General features: G+C 37.2%; 1 protein-coding gene across 2 annotated transcripts in view; it reads right to left on the bottom strand.

Moving 5' to 3' along the window:
- PMS1 (PMS1 postmeiotic segregation increased 1 (S. cerevisiae)) overlaps positions 1-20,854 on the bottom strand; it is a 108,225-nt gene that overhangs the window by 53,034 nt on the left and 34,337 nt on the right. For both annotated transcript variants that reach the window (XM_006864044.1, XM_006864043.1), the window contains exon 4: positions 16,851-17,014. In XM_006864044.1, coding sequence (XP_006864106.1) covers positions 16,851-17,014 — 164 coding nt within the window. The remainder of the gene's footprint in view (positions 1-16,850; positions 17,015-20,854) is intronic.

The following is a 20,854-nucleotide window of genomic DNA, read 5'->3' as shown; positions in this document are numbered from 1 at the left end:
TCTCTCAGGCAAAGGTCACCTTGCTCTTCCTCACCCTGAATAAAAGTCTCTAGACAGGCCGTCTGGTGTGCGGTGTGGTTGATGAGCGATGCCGGGTGGTTTTTTCCCTTCCACCCTTATCTCTGCCTCCATCTCTGATGTCACTGCTTCTCTGGATAGAATTTCGCTCATGCTCTTCTCCCTTGACAGTCCTAGGGCCCTCTGTTCTTGGACTGTAAGATTAACTACTCCCCTCCTTTTGTTACAAAAGTTCTATCTTTACAGTAGTGACAGTCGCAATTAGTTATGATAACAATTGTTGTTTCAAGTGCTGTCAAGTCAATTCCCATCCATAGCGACCCTTATAGGGTTTCCGAGGAGCAGCTGGTGAGCTTGAACCACCAATCTTGCAGTTCAAATGGATTTGCAGTCTGGTGCATTAACCCACAGCGCCACACCAGGACCCCATGATAACAATTACTTGCTATTAAATCTTAAGAATCTTTATCCCCATCTCCTTTCAGCAGACACATCTAGACAAGATGAATACTATTCAGTAGGGATTCTACCTTCCCCCACATACTCTGAAACTAAACTCCCCCCTGAAAACTTGTAAACCAGTGACTCTGTGCCTTTATAGCTCCCCCATTTTAGGTAGCCAATGTCCAAGTCACTCGTCCCTATCAATCCTATATACAGAGGAGATAGGATTGATACTTGATGTGAAGTATCGTTTTCTCTCAGTTGATATTTTGAGCTACTACATCCATAAGTGTAGGTCTAGTTGTCACAATACCTTCTGGGTTCTTCCCTTTCCCTTCCCTTCAGCTCCATTTTGTCTTTTCCCCCCCGCCAAACTAAGCTGCAAGGGGCGTAGTTTAATAGGCAACATGGCTTTTGATAGGCCAGAGTTAAAATCACCCCAGTAATGACGTGTGATCTTCTGATTTGAACCTAAATAAGACCACTCCCTTCCTGTTGATCTCATTTCCTCTTCCTCTGCCTTTGCTCTCGGGCAGAACTCTCCCTGCTCATCTTCACCCTGAATAGGCCGTCTGGTGTGCGGTGTGATTGATGAGCGATTTTTACTAGTTCATCAAATCATAGCAGTTTACACTTATTCTTTTATCAAAACATATATATATTAATCTTCCTCTAGTGGAGTTCTGGTCATCAAGCCATCGAAGCTAGGTAGAATGGGTACTGTCAACGAGTTTGGGTGTTCTTGTGCATCTCCCCTCACTTCATATCAGCAGGATGCTTTGCTCTCAACTCTGGTCCTCTGTGGCTATGTCCTTGTCCATGGTCTCAGGAGTCCCCCCCAGGTTTCACCAAACTTTGGGCCAACCAGCCCTTCCTCTTCTCTCTCTTCGATCTCCAGGTCGACAGGTGTTTATGGAAGTTGGTCAAACTCAGCCCATATCTTCATTGCTGCCTTCCCCTCTCTTGCATTCACCAGTAGACCAACATGGTCGCCTGCAAGCTTACATGCCTGTTCATGTGTTCCCTTTGAGTTTTAGTCTTGGAGAGGGTTTTGTCCTGAAGGGACTTGATTGCTTGCCTTGATGGCTCCCCGGCGAACAACTTGCTTGTTCTTATAGTAGCCAGTGAGACTATCATTTTTGTTTTGGATTTTTCCTGCTGGTCTTTCTTTCAAGAAGTATCTTCTGCTTCTCTAGTTTCCAAGCTGGTATGGTATGCTAGTCCTTTCAAGTGAGAATGTCCCACCTCAGAAGGTTCTGGATGAGGCTCAGGATTCCACCTATACTACAAAGGCTCTGCAAGGAGCCTATTTCACTGGGCAAGTTGTAGAACCCCTTTTAGGTATTCCAATCAGTTACAGGCTGAAGATGGGCTTACAAGCTTTCTGTAATCATATTTCCTGACATTCCTTTCTATCCCACTCAAGTGTCTATTTTACAGTAGTAGGCAAGGGAAACTAATAGTCATAAGACAGTCAAGCATCTTTACATTATGCAACTCCTTTTATATGCAGAGAACTCAAAAAAAGCTAACTTTACTTCTTAAACAAAAAGTTGAATACGAGCTTAGATTCTTTTCACTGCATGTATACAGTAGTGTAGTTTAAGAGAATCATCATCATCATTTGATACACTGCAAAATTGAGTCCTGATGTGGCACTGCGGGTTACTGCACTGAACTGTAATGTTGGTATGAACTGCAGGGTTGGCAGTTCAAGCTCATCAGCTGCTACTTAGAAACCCTATACAGAGTCTCTGAGTTGGAACCAATTCGAAAGTACTTAACAACAATAATAAAAAGGTACAATTATAGACAGATCTCTTTAAAGATCATCAATGCAGACACAAATCACTCATTCATAATATGCAAATCACTTAGCATTTATGCTAAATACCTAAATATTAACTTAGCACCTCTTCGGTCTAGAAAAAAATGTGCAAAGGGCCAAAGAGACACCATTAAGGATCATCAATATTCAAAGGGGAGGCAGAGAAGGAAGAGAAGATGGAACAGGAATTAGTACAGGCAGGAAGAACAATTGGGGAGTGTGGAGAACAGGACAAGTAAGTATTCTAAGAGGACAGAAGTCATCATGTATGTGAAACATTGAAAAATCAAGGTAAGAATAGACATGTTACCATGGGAAGCAGGTAGGTGAGACTAGTTTTAGGAAAAGTAAAACAAAATCAGATTCCAGTGACTTGAATAGTGACTATAGGAAAGAAAGTAAAAAGTGACCTTAGATAGTAATGAAGTATAATGAAGAATAAGAGGTAGTTTGTTCAGTGAAAAAGACAATGGTTTAAAGATTTAAGAACTCATGGGATACTAACAAAAATATGGAAGAATTGCCAAGTTAAAAGCCCAATTGAGGAGGACTATCTTTCATTTGCTTAGAAGTCTCTAGGAAGACAGTACCCTACAGCAACATAGTTTTCAGTGAACCAAAGTGGTAAAATTGAGCAATAATAGTTTGCTTCACCATTAGATATATATGGTTACATTTTTTAGCCTGTTTGACAATGAAACTGGCACACTTTTGGTTAGGGGCCCAGAAGGCAGAAGTCTATGACTCAGAGAGAAACTGGATCAAAGGATTCTGACCAAAGGAGCTACTTAACAATGACCAGGAATAAATATACGTAAGAAATACTGATGATATAATGAAAGATAAAATAAACTCATGTTGTTCTCTGATCAGCATGTGTTATAAATTAAATTGTGTCCTGCTGTCCCCATGAAAATATGTGTTAGGATCCTAACATATACATATCAATGTAATTCTATTTAAAAACACTGGTTTTTTTTGTTAGACTAATTAGCATATATCAGAGTAGGGTGAGTTCTAAATCTAATCAGTTCCCAGGTAGACAGAAAGACACAGAGGCAGACAGACACACATGAAAGAAGACAGTTGTCATCTGCGGCTATTCCACAAGCTAAGGAACTCCAAAAAACCAAAGCCTTTCAAGAAGGAATGAACCAACACAGCCAAGACCCTGATTTGTTTGTGGACTTTTCACCTCTAGAACTGTGAAAAAATGCATTTGTTTTTAAAGTCACTCACTTACAGTATTTCTCTTACAGGACCACTAACTAGTTAGTTGTTAAGTGCCATCAAGTTTATTCTGACTCATAGCACCCTGTATAGGGTTTCCGAGGAATGGCTGCTGAGTTTGAACCTCCAACCTATCGGTTCAAATTGAACTTGCCAATTGAGTGCTTATCCTACAGAGTCACACCAAGACTCCAGCTGACATGTTAGGGATAGTAATGAAAGTGACAGTTACAGAAATTATTTCTCTAATTTTTTATGGCAAAACATTTACAAACTTTGGTACTTTACTAATATTAACTCTGTAGCCAAGAATTGATGGACTGGAGAACACAATCATCACACTGATAAGGGGAAAAAAGAAGACAGGAATAGATTAAGGGATAAATAGACTCGGTATAGCTTGTTGGTTAACTGCATGAGAAGAGAAACAAAACGAGAAACAAACGAATCATAGGTCTCTGACTTGGGAAACTACAATGGTATTAATGTTATTCACTGTAAGATAACAAAGCAGAAGAAAGATGATGAGTCCAGCTTTTTCATTACTAAATTCTAGCATGGAGAACAGTGCCAGGTAGCCAAATCAACATTTGTTTAAAGGAATGAACAAATGAACATTTTTTAGGAAAAAATAAACTCACTGAGGTTGAAAACTAACTTTGTTTTTAAAGACTGCAGGTTGTCTCATCACTATGTTATTATTAAGTGTCATGAAGTTGATTCCAACTCTGGTGACCCTGCATAGTTCAATGGTTTTTAGTATATTCACAGAGCTATGTAATCATCACCACAATCTAATTTTAGAACATTTTTTCACTCTAAAAAGAACCTGCTTTTCAACCCTAGGCAAGTTACTTCATCTCTATAAATTTACTTTCAGTTCTATTTTGGGCACTTTATGTAAATGGAATACTACAACACATGGTCTTTTGTGACTAGTGTCTTTCAATTAGCATAATGCTTCAGCATACTTCCATGTTGTAGCATGTACTGCAGAATACACTGCATTCCTTCCTGTTGTTAAGGGGCTGTTGAGTTGGTTCTGACTCATAGTGACTCTGTATAGGGTTTCTGAGACTTTAAATTTTCGGGGGAGCAGAAAGTCTCATCTTCCTCCCACAGAGTGCATAGTGGGTTCAAACAACAGACCTTATAGTTGACACTCCAGTCCTTATCGTTTAGAGCCTTGTTATGGCTGAATAAATTGCATTATATGGACCATACATCTAATTTACCCTTTTATCAGTTGATGAACATCTGAGTTGTTCCTAAGTTTTGGCTTTTAAGAATGATGGTACTATGAAAATTTCTGTACAAATTTGTATGTAGACATATGCATTCATTTGCTGTGAGTATATATCTAGGGGTGGAATCGTTAGGTTATATGGCAAACTCCATGTTTAACCTTTTAAGGAACTGTCAAGCTTCACTTGTGTGTGTTTGTGTATAGGTGTGTGTGTGTGTGTTTAACTCTCTAAAATGAGAAAGTGAGGGTTTCAGTTATTATAGTTTTTGTCTTAAGCTAGTTAGTAGCTGATGAATGCAGGGGAAATATTAAAAGTAACAGAAATAATGAGAGACTGTAGGTCCGAATATCCTTCAACTACATGGGAGTGGAATGGGCTCTGCTTCATACTTTCCACACCACAAGTTACTTGTAACAAGCAATAAAAGTATATCTCTTTAAGATTATGCCACCTCTCCAACCTCTGAAAATATATTTAAAGAAGTCAAGAAAATGTTCAAGAAAAGTAATGTTTTTAAATTCCTGCAGTGGATATAGCTACAAAATCTGTGACGCTACTAATGTAAACATCACACTATTTCTGAGTAGTGTGACACCTCAGGTTCAGATCGAAATCTCAGCTGCTGATTAATGCAAGGATGCAATTTCACTGCCTGACCTGCTGAACAGCTAGTATACAGAAGTGTGAAAAAAGCACTTCAGAACATAGTTCTGGAAAAGCTGTGACATGTGGTAACTCTTAAATGTGAGCTGAGCTTTCAAAAAGTGAATACTGTTAGAAGCTTGACAGTATTATCTCATACTGGGCAATTATTGCATCAGGTCAGCAGAGCTAAGTTAGAGCACTTTCTAAACATATTGCAGTTGAGTTAGCAATAAATGATAAAGAGGTCTGCCAACTAGTTAAAAGTTCACTACTAGTCAATTTAGAGCCATTTTCAAAACAGGATCCATTATTCAATAACCAAAAAATAAAATACAATAATTAAAAATTGAGGAATCTAAAAGAAACAAAAAATATAAACATATTTTCTTCAGTAAATACTTTGTACTTTACATTTCCCACCATTACTCAATCCTATATTCTTTTCAAAATTAGAGATTTTCTTTTCACTTCTTGGAGTTTTTCACATAGCTTATCCTTAGGCTGAAAGCTGAACACGTGCTAAAAATACACACATACCCCCATATATTTTCTATCTAGGTCACACAAAGTTGGAGCATCTGAATGTGCCAAGTAAGAATTTGACTCTACTCAGTATGATGACAGTGCAAAAACACCTCTTATTACATGCATACCATCTTAGGTTTGATTGAAGGTAGTCAAATATATCTTAATTCTGTTCCTACTTCATTGACATACAGAATTTGAAGGAAATTCAGTTAAATGTGAACACTAGGCATTTAATTAGTAAATCTCAATTATAAATGCAATTTATGGCACATGATACAGATGATACAAACCTAATTTAAAAATGCAATGTTAAGACTACCTGATCAAAAGAGAATCCTACAGTATATGATAAAGAGTAAAGATTTATAGCTTCAGAAACCTTGTACAGGGTCACTATGAGGCGGACCCACTCCAAGCACACAGCCACCACCACCACCATGTACAGTATTGGTCTCTAGTATAACCTGACCTTGGAAGTAGGTCAAATTAACAATGTCAGCAACAGCAGTTTATTGCTAAGACATTGCCTTATAATTTGAATTAAGTATAAACTGTGGATCATTTCATCACTTGAAATATCAATACTTTAGTTAAATACTATATAGCAATAAATAAAATATAAATATCACTTGTTTCTTGCTAAGTACTCTGAAATTTTTAAGGATTCTTTTTTTGGTCAAATTTATTTAGCACATTTCCAAATTTAAAATCTCTCTTTTTTAAAAAAATCCTGCTTAAGTATTTAGTTTACGTACTTGTTTTGAGGAATAGAACATGCATACTTTTTTTTTCCTGATGGTTACAAAAGGAATTAATATCAAAGATATATATAAGAAAACCTTTTTTGCTGTACCTTTTCACACTTTTTGGTTTTTGAACCATGTAAAACTGACTTATTAAAACACCTAAGTATTTTAAAGTGTTCCAACTCACAGTAACCCTGTATAGGGTTTCCAAGGAGCAGCTGGTGGTTTTGAACTCTTGTCCGTGAGGTTAGCAGTCCAATGTTTATCTTACATTGCCACAACACCTGGACAAAAAATTATAAAATTCTTCTTTGTGTACCTTTTAAAAAAGGGAGATTATACTATTCTCTTTGTGGTTTTAAAAAACAAAACTTTAGACTATTACCAAATGGCAACCAAATATAATCTTAGCAATATCAGAAATGTTTTTCTTGTCTAGATCCTCTTCTCTATATCCTGCCTGGACAACTGAATAAGCAATCTCAAAAAAGATTAAACATAATCTGGTCTATCCTCTAAATGTTTTAAGAATTGTTTTACTTTGTTGGTCTCCTACTGAAACTCCCCATTTAGCCCCCTTGTGGCTACTGGCAAAAGGAAATCCGCTTTCCTATGTATGGTATATAAGGTCTTTTAGAATCTGGACCCAGGCAACCTCTCCAGCCTTATTTCCTATTTTAAACACATATTTCATATGGAATTGTAAAGGCCCTCAAATAATGAAATCATGAAAAAGAACAAAGTTGGATTCCTGAATTCAAAACTTACTACAAAGTTACAGTCAAAACAATTTATCTCTGTATGTAAAAGAAGAGTTGATAATCACATATAAAAATCAGCTCAAAATGAATCAATGATCTAAATATAAGAACTAAAACTATTTTCATGAGTAGGGATTTGGGAACGGATTCTTATAAAAAAGAAGAGCAACAAAAGAAGTAGATAAACCGGATTTGATCAGACTTAAAAACTGTTTGTGTCACTGAACATTATTAAGGAAGTCAAAAGAGCCTATAGAAGGGGAGAAAATATTTGTATTTTTATGTAACTTATAAAATTCAATTATCTAGAATATATAAGGAACTCTTTCTTACAACTCAACAACAAAATGACAATACAACTTAAAAATGGGCAAAGGACTTGAATAGACGTTTTTCCAAACAAGATATATAAATGACCATCAAGCACATGAAAAGATATTCAAAATCATTTGTCATTAGGCAAATGCAAATCAAAACCACACTGATACCACTTCACACCAAGTAGAATGGCTATAATCCAAAAAAACAGAAACTAAATGTTGATGATGTTGTAGAGAAATTGGAATCTGTGTAAAGTAGCACAACTGCTAGAAATCAAGTTGTTAGTTCCTCAAAGGTAAACAGAGAATTACCACCCTAGTATGCAGCAATGCCACTCCTAGGTGTATACCCATAGAACTAAAAATCAGGTACTCCAACAAATCCTTGTGCATGAACAGCAACACTATTGACAAATTCTAAAAATAATCCAAATGTCCATCAGTAGATAAATAGATTAAAAAATGTGATATACACATGCTATAGACTATTATTCAGTCATAAAAAGGAATAATGTGCTGATACATGCTATAACATGGATACAACTTGAAAACATGCTAAGTGAAAGCACAAGGTCATATATATTGTATGATTTCATTTATATGAAATAACCAGAATAGGTAAATCCATGGAGGGCAAATTCATGGCTTCAGGGAATGGAAGGAGAGGAAAAGGGTTTTTTTTAATATCTTAGATTCTATAATGTCTTTTTTTTTTTAATGTTATATTGTGAGTTATGTGATAGTCTACATGGGAGAACATTAGTTTTACATTCATTCTTTTGTATATCCTTTCATTGCCAAGGGGTTTTCTTTTGAGGAGCGAAATGTTTTAGAACTAGACAGAGGTGCACAACACTGAGTATAATTATACTAATGTCACTGAATTGTATACACTTTAAAATGGTTAATTTTGTTATGAAAATTTTATCCCAATTAAAAAAAAAGGTTATTTGCTAATCTGCCATTGTTTTCTAACAATATCTGTTTTCATTCTGCCATCTATCTACTATATTTTGTTTTTCATGAGACTTTTCTTCTCCAGCTGTGTTCTTACCGCTGAATAAGACTCATTCTAAATTAAGCTACCCCTACCTGTTTTGCTGAATGGGAATATATGAATTGGAGAATGTGGAATGGGCTGGAAGCAATGTAGCACTATGATATAAGAAACAGGAGAGAGAAAATACGTACTACATGGCAGGGTGTAGGTTTTTGTTAGAGCAAGAGGATAAAAGTAGTGATCAAAGAAAAGATTAAGGACGTCAGAGATTTTTATCATGGGTTCTAGAGTATACACTAGTACATTTAAGGAGATGGGAATAGGTGAGAGAAAGAGTTAGAAAAAGCAATTAATTCTTAAAAGAGTCTAAGGATAAAAGGAATGTCTTGGGAGGCCCAGACACCTAGTAGTCATTGAAAGAGATAGATAAAAAGATAATGCCAAAGCAGTTAGTAGTTGCAAAACTGACTTTAAGGAAATGAGTACGGAGGTCTTGCCTCAATTATAGAGAATTCTGGGAATCCCATCTGACATCTGAAGATGAAGTCATGGAGGTCAGGGGAGTACAATCTTGTTTTGAGAGCAAAGGCTTCCTGTTGATTCATTCTAATTATCTACAGGGGGTGGTTTGGGCTGTCACCTGACCCCTGTCAATAAAATCTACAGATGGAAATCTTTCGTTCTGTCCTTCCATTACTCATATGGATTCTTTTTTTCCCCCTCAGTGATTCTATTGCACCTCTCCTGCTTTATCATCTGATATTTAGTAACAAAGTGAGTGGTAATTATAAACAGAGTTCAAGTTTATTCTATGAGAGTCTTAGAACTTAGTGATATCAGCGAATTGGTTACACTTTTCTGAATATTTCACAATGGCTAAGAAGCTGTTTTACTTTGGGGTAGGGGAAGACCTAGCTCTATATGCTAACATATCTACCCCTTTAAGACCAGATCAAAACACTTCCACTCAGTATTCTCTAACGAATCTAACCTGAAGTTAAGGTTTTCTTCTCTCAATTTCTATATTATTCACTTGATAATCAAGTTTTCATTATTCTTTTAATGTATTTAAGTGTTAATACACTTCTATATCTTAACTGCTCACTTACACAGCATGCTCTCCTTTCAGACTGTGGTGGTGGTGGTGATGCGCCGTGGAGTCGATTGCGACTCACAGCAACCTTGTGCGGGGTTTCCGAGGCTGTAAATCTTTACGGGAGCAGAAAGCCTCCTCTTTCTCCCATGGAACAGCTGGTAGTTTCAAACTGCTGACCTTAAGGTACATAGCCTGATTCGTAACCACTATGCTACCAGAGCTCCTTACCACCGCATAATCTTCCATAACACCTTTTCAATGCTCTACACCTAGCAGCAGTTAGAAAGCCACAGGAAAGGAGAATGAATGTTGCATTAACAATGAAGACATATGACCTTTAGTTTATCTTCTGCCATTTACAAGATTCAAGTTATTGAGCAATTTGGGGATGGGGAGGTGCCATATAAAAGATAAAGTGATAGGGAAACAGGAAAAACACACTATTTGCAACAAAGTGTGGATATTAAATTCTAATAATCCTGCTTCCTATTGTTTTATGATTTTTATATATGATCACCTCAGCAAAACTTCCAACAGAAAGTGAAATTCCAATTTCATAAGAAATAAAAGTGCTCGAATTTTACATGTTGTTGTTAAAAGCTGTCAAGTTCTGACTCATAGGAACCCTGTATAAGGTTTCTTAGGAGCGGCTGGTAGGTTTGAGCCACCTTCACTAGAAGTTCAAAGAACATACCAAACTCCATTGTTGTTTTTGATAAGTGCTATCAAGTCACTTCGAACTTAAAGCAGCCCTGTAAAACGTTTCCAAGGAGTGGTTGGTGAGTTTGAACTATTGTCCCTGTGGTCCAGTGCTTTATCCCACAGCGCCACACCAGGACCCCAAGTTGTTGTTGTTAGGTGCCATCGAGTCAGTAGCTACTCATAGCAACCTTATGCACAGCAGAATGAAACATTGCCCAATCCTGGGCCAACTTCACTACTGTTGCCACGCTTGAGTCCATGGATGCTGCCACTTGGCCAATCCATCTCGTTGGGGGTCTTCCTTGTTTTCTCTGACCCTCTACCTTACCAAACATGATATCTTTCTCCAGTGACTAGTCCCTCCTGACAATATGTCTGAAGTATGAGAGACAAAGTTTGGCAATCTAGGCCTCTAAGGAGCACTCTGGCTGTACTTCTTCCACAATGGATCTATTGGTTCTTTTGGCAGCCCATAGCACTTTCAATATTCTCCTCCAACACCATAATTCAAAAGCATCAATTCTTCTACGGTCTTCCTATTCGCTGTCCAGCTTTTGCATGCATATGAGGTTATTGAAAATACCATGGCTTGGGTCAGGTACACCTTAGTCCTCAAGCTGACATCTTTGCTCTTCAACACTTTTTTAAAAAGGTCTTGTGCAGCAGATTTGCCTAATGCAATATGTCATCTGATTTCTTGACTGCTGTTTCCGTGAGTGTTGATAGTTGATCCAAGAAGAATGAAGTCCTTGACAATTCCATAGGCCTCTTAAAATTCTGTTTTAGAGTTTAAAAGGATGTTAAGTCATTTGATCAACTTTCATTGGCCTAAAGTACAAAAGTGATGTCTGTGCAGAATTATTTCATGGGTATTACTGACCAGAAGAGAAATCTACTATGTTGGCAACTGGTGAGGCACCTGGTAGATTTGAATTGCTGACTTTGTGTTTAGCAGCTGAACACATAAGCCATTAGACCATCAGGGCTCATCAAATGATAACTTGTTGTTGTTATTGTTGTTAAATGCTGTCGGGTCGGTTCCGACCCATAGCAACACTGTATAGGGTTTCCAAGAAGTGACTGGTGAGCTTGAATCACAGACCTTGTAGTTCAAACAGCTTAGCAGTCTGGCGCATTAACCCATAGCGTCACACCAGGACTCCAATTTATAAGGAGCAGCAAGAAAAAAAAAAAAACATGACTGAAAATCAGTCCCATACTAACATTAAAATACATACCTTAAAAAAGTTACACCTTTGTTAATTAAAAGAAATAAAACTAAAAACTCCAAACTTTTAAGGTTAACACTGGGAGAATAATTTCTTCATAAGGAAGGGACACCAAAGCCCAAATTATAAGTTGGAATTGCTCTTTGATTATACTGCCTCCGCAACCCTGACCCTCTAACACTGATCCAATTGTGGGCAAAAGACCTTTTATTTGATTTCCCCATTGTTGTTGTTGTTGTTAGGTGCCATTGAGTTGGAATCGACTCATAGCAACTCTATATATAAAAGAATGAAATACTTTCCAGTCTTAGGCCAATTTCATAATTGTTGCCATGCTTGAGCCCACTGATGCTGCCATTTTGCCAATCCATCTTGTTGGGGTTCTTCCTCTTTTTCTCTGACCTTCTACCTTACCAAACATGATATCCTTCTCCAGCAACTAGTCCCTCCTGACAATATGTCCAAAGTATGAGACAAAGTTTGGCCATCCTGGCAGATTTGCCTAATGCAATACGTCGTTTGATTTCTTGACTGCTGCTTCCATGAGTGTTGATGGTTGATCAAAGAAGAATGATGTCCTTGACAACTTCAATTTTTTCTCCATTGGTAAAAATGTTGTTTATTGGTCCAATGGTGAGGATTGTTTCTTTACATTGAGACGCAATCCATACCTCATAGTACAAATGATTTCCCCACAATACAAATGACAATAGGCTGATCCAATAAAAAATATATAAGCAAAGGCAATGACGAGTCAGGAAGAACAAAATTAACCAACAAAATATGAATGTAAGGCATGTAGGTTATAAGCCACCACTTACTGATTTTCAGTTTATAATAAGAAAACAATCCCTCTCTTTCTCATTCTGGGTTTTCCACCCAATATTCAACTACTACCAAAAAGTGTACCCTCCTACTAAAGACCCTAAGAACTTAGAAAGAGCTACAAACACTCACTGCTCAATCTCCATGAGCTGCTTTCCTGGGTTTCTGGACTAAGGCACTCATTGCCTCTTCCAAATGACTGAAATTAGGAATATTCAACCTTTCAGAGCTGTAAACTCAATCTTCCAGACCTCAAAATAAAGGATGACAAAGGTGGATTTGAACCACAAGGTCAGTGGTTCAAACTCACCAGCCGCTCCTATACTGGGTTGCTATGGGTTGGAACCAACTCGTTGGCACTTAACAACAAGTCTAAAGTGACACAGGAGGAAGGGGGAGGTTTAGAAGGAAGAGGGAAGCAATTTCCTAAATTACTTCTCCTTCTTTTGTAACTGTTAAGAATGTTCTGATATCAATGACAACCAATTCAGCTTTCCAAATACCAGTGGACTTCTAATCATCAAGACAAAATTCAATTCCAAGCTACTTCAAAAATTACAAAATATTCACAAAAAATAAAGTATAAATATAATGGTACCCTCTTTCAAATTACACATTATTACATTCTAAAATAATATCTATAACATTATTCATGTTCATATGAAATAGCTAAGAATACTGATATTGAGAAAAACTTCCAATTCCAAGAAATAACTAGTTTATACAATGAAAATAAATACAGCAGGACCGCAGTGAGGTTCAGTCAATACAACTAAAGCTGAAAACAGTGGTCATCTAAAGAATGGCTCTTGCCATTCTCGGAATAATCACTTTAAATAAACTCACTGAATCCACTTGGAAATTATTTCCCTTTGGCTGTCTCATTATTCAATATGCTTTCAAGGAACACGGTGATGAAAGAAGAAAAATACCTCTTTCTAACATAACCATACTGGCAAGAACATCAACATTATCAGTATTCAAAGAATGTCTTGGCAGGTTAAACCTTCATAAAAAGAAGGAACACTATCTAATCCAAGTTGTCAAAATAGCAATAGTACTTCTCATATTATGTGCAATATGATGGTTTCTAATGCTGAAAAAAAAATTCAAGGAAAGAAAGGTATGAGCCAATATTAATGTCTTTGTTTAAATTTAAGCAAGTACATACACATTCTTGAGAAAAATATATAAAGAAGATATAAGTATGTTTAAAGGAAAAAGGCTAAGAGTAAAGTAGAACTCAATATTAAAGGAAATTTATGATAGCATGCAAATGGTATTTGGGAGGTTTTACAATGCATTTTTAAAGTTTTGAGATACAACAGTACTATCAAGAAATGTAAAAGAAGAGAAAGAAGTTTAAAGCTTTCCTAAGAGTATGTTCCAATTCACTCCATGATTTTCTTAATGTAGTAAAAGCTATTATTTTACTATTTCAGATTTTGGAAAACTTGTCTACTACTTTCAAGGTATACCACACACTCAGCCTACTCTTCAGAATTGTACTAAAAATGACTGAAGGCCAGTTACATGTCTTTGCTCAACATAATTTCTGACAGGGTGTCCTCCTAAAATAATAAAATGCTGTATTTTATAAAACGGTGCTGTCCATTTTCAAAAGAAAATACTTAGATTGATAATCTTTTATTGATTGGGAAGCCAACATAAACTTATCAAATGCATTTTGTTGTTGCTGTTGTTCAGTGCCATCGAATCAGTTCTGCCTCTTAGTGACCTTGTATAGGGTTTCCAGGAGTTCTGGTGTGGCACTGTGGGTTAATGCACTGGGCTGCAAGGTCGGTTTGAACTGCAAGGTCAGTGATTCAAACTCACCAGCTGGCCTCGGACACTCTACACAGGGTCTCTAGGAGTCTGATTCGACTCTATGGCATTTAACAATAACAATAGGCTTTCAAGAGCAGCTAGTGGATTTGAATCACGGATCTTGTGGTTAGAAGTCCAGTACTTATCTTACAGTACCACAGCAGGACTCCAAATGCTTGTTGTTGTTGTTATTAGTGCCCTCGAGTCAGTTCTGACCCATAGTGGCCCCGTATGGGGTTTCCAAGGAGCAGCTGGTGAGCTTGAACCGTGGATCTTGCGATTCAAAGCAACTTTGCAGTCCACCCACAATGACACACCAGGACTCCTCCAAATGCTTAGAAGATATATATTAAAATTCATATGAATAAATGAGAACTGTTACATCAAATACTTCTGAAATACTCATTTCTATTATGAGATGATCATCTTTCTTCTATTGTATTTTTTCTAACTCTAAAATTTTCCCTTTAGTTGTACTCTTCTCTTTTATAAATAGGTCATTTATATTTCTCTTCATATTATGTTTTCTTCTGCTTTTCGCTACCCAATCATTATGTTTTTTCTGTCCCATGGGGACATTTGACTTTTAATTCAACTTTAAATTACTAACGAGATCACCGGGTTATTTATATTGGCAGGATGCGCCTCCATCCATCAACATCATGAGGAATCACAGCATGGTAGACATCGAAGGGATCTCAAATATCATTTGCTTGAGTCCTGTACCAATAGGAACAGGTGGCTGACTATTCTTAATTATTTTTCTTCCTTTTTTTACTTTCTTAAGATGACAAAGATTTTGATGACTGTTCTACCCTGGCTTAGTTTAATAAGTAAAGAGTTAAAAAATATATAGTAGAAAGAAATTATGACTAAAAAAGCCTAAAATCGAGGTTCTGATTTCAGTACTATAACTTACTGTCTAATATAAAACAATTCTTCTGAGTTTCAAGTTCCTCATGTCAACAGGGATAATGCTGTCTACCTTTCAAAGTTATAAACTTATTGTAAAGATCAAAGAAAATTACAAAAATGTCCTGAAAACTGGAGATGAACTACAGAAAGTTAGCATTAAAATGAGAAGACAACACAGTATAGTACAAAGAACCTGTGCTATAGGCAAGTTAAATTTCAAATTCCTTCAACAATTTACAAACTGTACAATCGTAAACAAAGTATGAAATTTCACTGATTTAGTTTGGAGGACCAAACTGATATAATGTCTGCTTCACTTGGTTTTGCTGTGAGGATTATAGGAAGTTAATGTGCCTAACCTAAGTGCTGGCACAGTGTAGCTCCTCAATAAACATTAACTCTGCTTATTGCCAGGCTTTCCTGCTTCTGCTCACTTGTCAATAAATACTTTAAGATACCAATGTGGAATTTTACCAAAAAGAAAATAAGTAAAATTTTATTCCTCCTAAGGTTCATCAGAAATCCTGGTGTGGTGTTGTAGGATAAGCACTAGACTGCTAACCGAAAGGTCGGCAATTCAAACCCATCAGCCATGCCTCAGAAACCTTACATAGTGTAGCTATGAATCGGAAATGACTCAGCAACACTTAACAACCACAAGATTTTTTGAGCAACAGATGGATTCCTTTCCCTATCAGCCTTGGTTTGAAAACAGAAAGAAATTAGCAGATTTCTTTTACAAACAAACAAAAAACACTTTAAAGAGTAAACAGTTTGTTTGCTGTTATGTGCCATGGAGTCGGTTCAGACTCATAGCAACCCTGTTATAGGGCTTCTGAGGCTGTAAATCTTCACAGGGGTAGTTTGGAACTGTAGACCTTGAGGTTAGCAGCTCGATTCGTAACCACTACCCTACCAGAGCTCCTTAAAAGACACAATAAAAGAAATGACACAAGGTGGTGAGCTCCTAGAATGAAGTTCTTAATGACCTTGATTATTTTCATAATCTATCATAGCTCTGGTAGCGTAGTGGTTACGAATCGGGCTGCGAACCTTAAGGTCAGCGGTTCGAAACTACCAGCCGCTCCGCGGGAGAAAGATGAGGCTTTCTACTCCCGTAAGGATTTACACCCTCGGAAACCCTGTACAGGGTCGCTATGGGTCGGAACCGACTCGACGGCACTTAACAACAACAACAACAATCATAGCACCTGGCAAAAGAAGGCACACATACACTTCTTGTATGAAAAAGTCTGTTGGGAGAATCACTGATCTTAGAAATTAAGAAATCAAAGATTTAATCAGATCTGTATAGATATCAGATGACAAATTGAATATGTTCTTAATATAATAAAGTTAAAACCAAATGAATGTGAACCAAATTTTTAAAAGAAGACTCTTTATATAGCTAACTGATTTATATAAAATATACTATCTCTTTACTGTATTTTATACCAAAAAAATCATAAAAAGCAAAATATTGTTTTACCTTGTTATGCATCAAAACAATCCTTAAGTCAGGTTTAAGAATACCATAGTTCACAAGGAGATCTTGAACCCTTTTTAGTTCATCTTTACATTTTTTAGCAGTTGAGTAAAATTGTTTTCTTACAGGCAGGCTCTTAAACAATCTTAAAGCAGTTACAGTTGTACCTGTTGGTGGGTAAGATGAAAGCATAGTTAGATTTGAAAGGAGTTACAGTTGTACTTGTTGGTGGGGAAGATGAAAGAATAGTTAGATTTGAAAGGAACTATACAGATCTTCAAATTTATCTATGATTCAGCCACTCACCCTTTTTATCACTAAAGGGGTTTGTTACTGAGTGTAAACTGATTATGGTAATGGAACTCAACCTGCTGCAGTCACATGGACACTGACTCACTCATAACCACCCTGTAGGACAGAGTACAACTGCACGATAAGGATTCCAAGGCTGTAATCTTTAAGGGAGCAGACTGCCAAATCTTCCTCCAGAGGAACAGCAGATAGATTTGAACAGCTGACCTTTCAGTTAGCAACAATGTATTTAACCACTGCACCAACAGAGCTTCTTGGGAACACAAAGCTCAATTTTATAAGCTATTTTGATCCTCTGCTAGACATTATCTGCAGCAGATTGACCTGCTACGTATTATGTTTTTTATGTGATCTGAGTAAGACTAATCTTATTTCTCCTACTGCTAAAAAAACAAAAAACAAAAACAAACAAACAAAAAAACCATGGGCTCATCAAAATGCAAATATCTCAAGAAATCTGCTGTATTAAATCATTTGAGGATGATCTTTAGTCTGCATTTTAACATACAATATCTAAGGATGCATAAACATATAAGTTGTTGCTGTTGGTTACCATCAAGTCAGTACACAGAGCACACAAAAAGTCTTCTCTCTCTACCACTTTACACAATGACCAGTATTTCTCTTACACGTTATTAGATATTTCAGGTATAAATTCTGAGTGGAATAACTGAGGTCATCATATATATACAGTATATAAAAATCTAAGACCTATAGGCATTAACATAAAATCCAAAAGGAAAATAGATACAAATGCAGATGTAATAATTAAACAAACAAACGAAGGCACCATTTCCAAAATTTTAAGGACAGGAAAATATTTTACAAACTTTCTGGCAGAAAGAATAAGTTCTTTACAAGTAAAGGCTAGTATCACACTTCTCTCAAGAGTATAAAAATGAATGAAATCTACAAACTATTAAAGGGAGCTAATTATTAATTTAAAAATCTATGTATAGTTAAGTTATGTATAAGGGCAAAATGAAGACAATTTTGGACTTGCATGTTTCTGAAGTCATCACCCAAGTATGATAAAAATGATAAAGAGTAACCTCTAACTAAATAACAATTACATCGAAATACATATTTTAAGGCAAGAAAAGACAAGAAAATAAACTTGATGAGTAAAGTCTCTTAAAAGTGAAATGTAAACAGATTATGGTAATACGGCTAGGATTTGCAATGTAACTATTAGGTAAGGATTCTTGAAATAAAAATAGTATAATATAGGGGAAAGCCTAATGATAGGTTGGAACTCAATATTTTAAACTATTACAACTAATATTGGGGACCCCTGGTGGTGCAGTGGGTTATGTGTTGGGGTGTAAAATGCACGTTTGACATTTCTAATCCACCAGCCACTTTGCATAAGAAAGATGAGGCTTTCTGCTCCTGTAGTTTTACAGCCTTGGGAATGCAATACAGGGGTGCTATGTGAGTCAAACCGACTTGATGGCACACAACAATTGCTGACTGTCATTAACTTTAAGAAAGGATTTGGTATAAAGAGAGATAAAGCTTACAGTGCCCCTACATAAGCTGGTCCCTGGTCAGTTTCTCTTTCACAACTATTCTTCCTTCTGTTCTTCTAACGTATCTGACTTACTTCCAACTGAGGGCCTTTGCATATATTTTGTTTGCCTAGCACCCTATCACCCTACAGATCTCATTCAAATATCATTTTAGTGACTCCATCTAAATTCCTTACTAAAAGTTTCTTTTCCAAACCATGTTCTTATTGTTAGCAGCCACTGAGTTGGCCACCAACTCCTAGTGACCCCCATAAACAACAGGACTGGATTATTACAATGCATAGGGTTTTCAATGGTTGATTTCTCAAAAGAGTTATAAGACTATGGCGGTTGAAGTTGTTAAGTGCCATCAAATTGGTTCTGACTCATAGGAAACCTACATAGGGTTTCTGAGCAGCAGTTGGTGAGTTTGAATCACCAATCTAGCAGTGAGCAGTCCAGTGCTTATGCTATACTTCCACACCAGGAACCCACAAAACTACGGCTAGAAGGGTCATAGTAATTGAATCACTGTATCACAATGTTTTTATGCTTGTTTACTTCTTGGCTAGGTCCTTCATCAGCATATGATTGTTGTTGTTGTTGTTAAGTGTTGTCGAGTCGGTTCTGACCCATAGCTACCCTAAACAGGGTTTCCAAGGCTGTAAATCTTTATGGGAGCAGAAAGCCTCATCTTTCTCCCGTGGAACAGCTAGTAGTTTCAAACTGCTGACCTTGTGGTTCACAACCCGATTCGTAACCATTACACTACCAAAGCTTCTTCATCAGCATATTATTGTCTAGCAATTTTGTGTGTCTGCTTTCTTAAAATTTTATGTAGGGTATTTCCTTGGCTTAGGTGGGCCTATCATTTTCACACTCAGAATTAGTCTTTGGAAAACCAAGGTGCTGCTACTCTTCTCTGCTTTGTTGTTAAATACTAGGGTGTCAGTTCCCACTCAGAGTGACCCTGCACAGGGTTTCTGAGGCTGCAAATCTTTATGGGAGCAGGAAGCCTCATTTTTCTCCCGCAGAACAGCTGGTAGTTTCGAAAAGCCGACCTTGAGGTTAGCAGCCTGATTCGTAACCACTACGCTACCAGAGCAACTTTGTTGTTGTTGTTATGTGCCATGGAGTCGGTTCTGACTCACAGCGACCCTGTACAGGGTTTCTGAAGCTGTAAATCTTTATGGGAGCAGAAAGCCTCATCTTTCTCCCGTGGAAAGGCTGGTAGTTTTGAACTGCTAACCTTGTGGTTTGCAGCCCGATTCGTAACCACTACGCTGTCAGAGTTCCCTTAGGAAAGTACAAAACCACTGCCAAGTTCTAGAGCAAAAGTAGACAGTGATCAAGGAGGGCATGCATATAACAAACAGAGTAAGTCAGCCTCCATTGCTAAATGGAAGAAACAACCATTCTAGAATTCACACAAGCCCCTCTAGGTTCCCCCTATATATCTCCATATAGCTTTAATTACCACCCGTATGCCAAAGATTCTTTTCATCAAACTGAAAGCAGCAATATAATGTCATGGACATCTGGGGGTGGGGAAGACCACTGCCAATTAAATTATCATCCTGTAAAACTTTAACAACAGTGCTTTCAACACATGAATTAGTCACAGGAGTCAAACATTGCTTTAATATTGTATCTATCCCTACAGCAATATCCTCAGTGTTATTGTTTTCAATGCTTGGCATGTGATTGGCAATAATTCTTCACTTAACACAACTTCATTTACTTGTGGATAGTTTCACTTTTTAGGTCTTATAAAAAATGCTGTTGACACTGTAGGATAACTGTTGGACTATTTACCACAAGGTCGGCAATTCAAACTCAACAGCCACTCCCCCAGGGAAAGGTGAGGAATTTTGCTCCCTTAAAAATGCACATTCTTGAAAATCCTAGACAAGGTCCCTATGAGTCAGAAGACATTAAAGGAACCTAACAACAACAAAGTACTTGTGTACTGCTTTGCAAGAAAACATGTTGTTGTTAGGTGCCATTGAGTTGGTACTGACTCACAGCAACCTTATGCACAGCAGAATGAAACACTGCCCAATCCTGGGCCAACCTCACTACTGGTTCCCACGCTTGAGTCCATCAATGCTGCCACTTGGCCAATACATCTCGCTAGGGGTCTTCCTCATTTTCTCTGATCCTCCACCTTACCAAACATGATAT

Source organism: Chrysochloris asiatica, unplaced genomic scaffold, assembly GCF_000296735.1.
Source record: "Chrysochloris asiatica unplaced genomic scaffold, ChrAsi1.0 scaffold00059, whole genome shotgun sequence".
NCBI classification, from domain to species: domain Eukaryota; kingdom Metazoa; phylum Chordata; class Mammalia; order Afrosoricida; family Chrysochloridae; genus Chrysochloris; species Chrysochloris asiatica.
The sequence above is the reverse complement of the archived record's forward strand: the minus strand, read 5'-3'. Positions and strand labels throughout refer to the sequence as shown.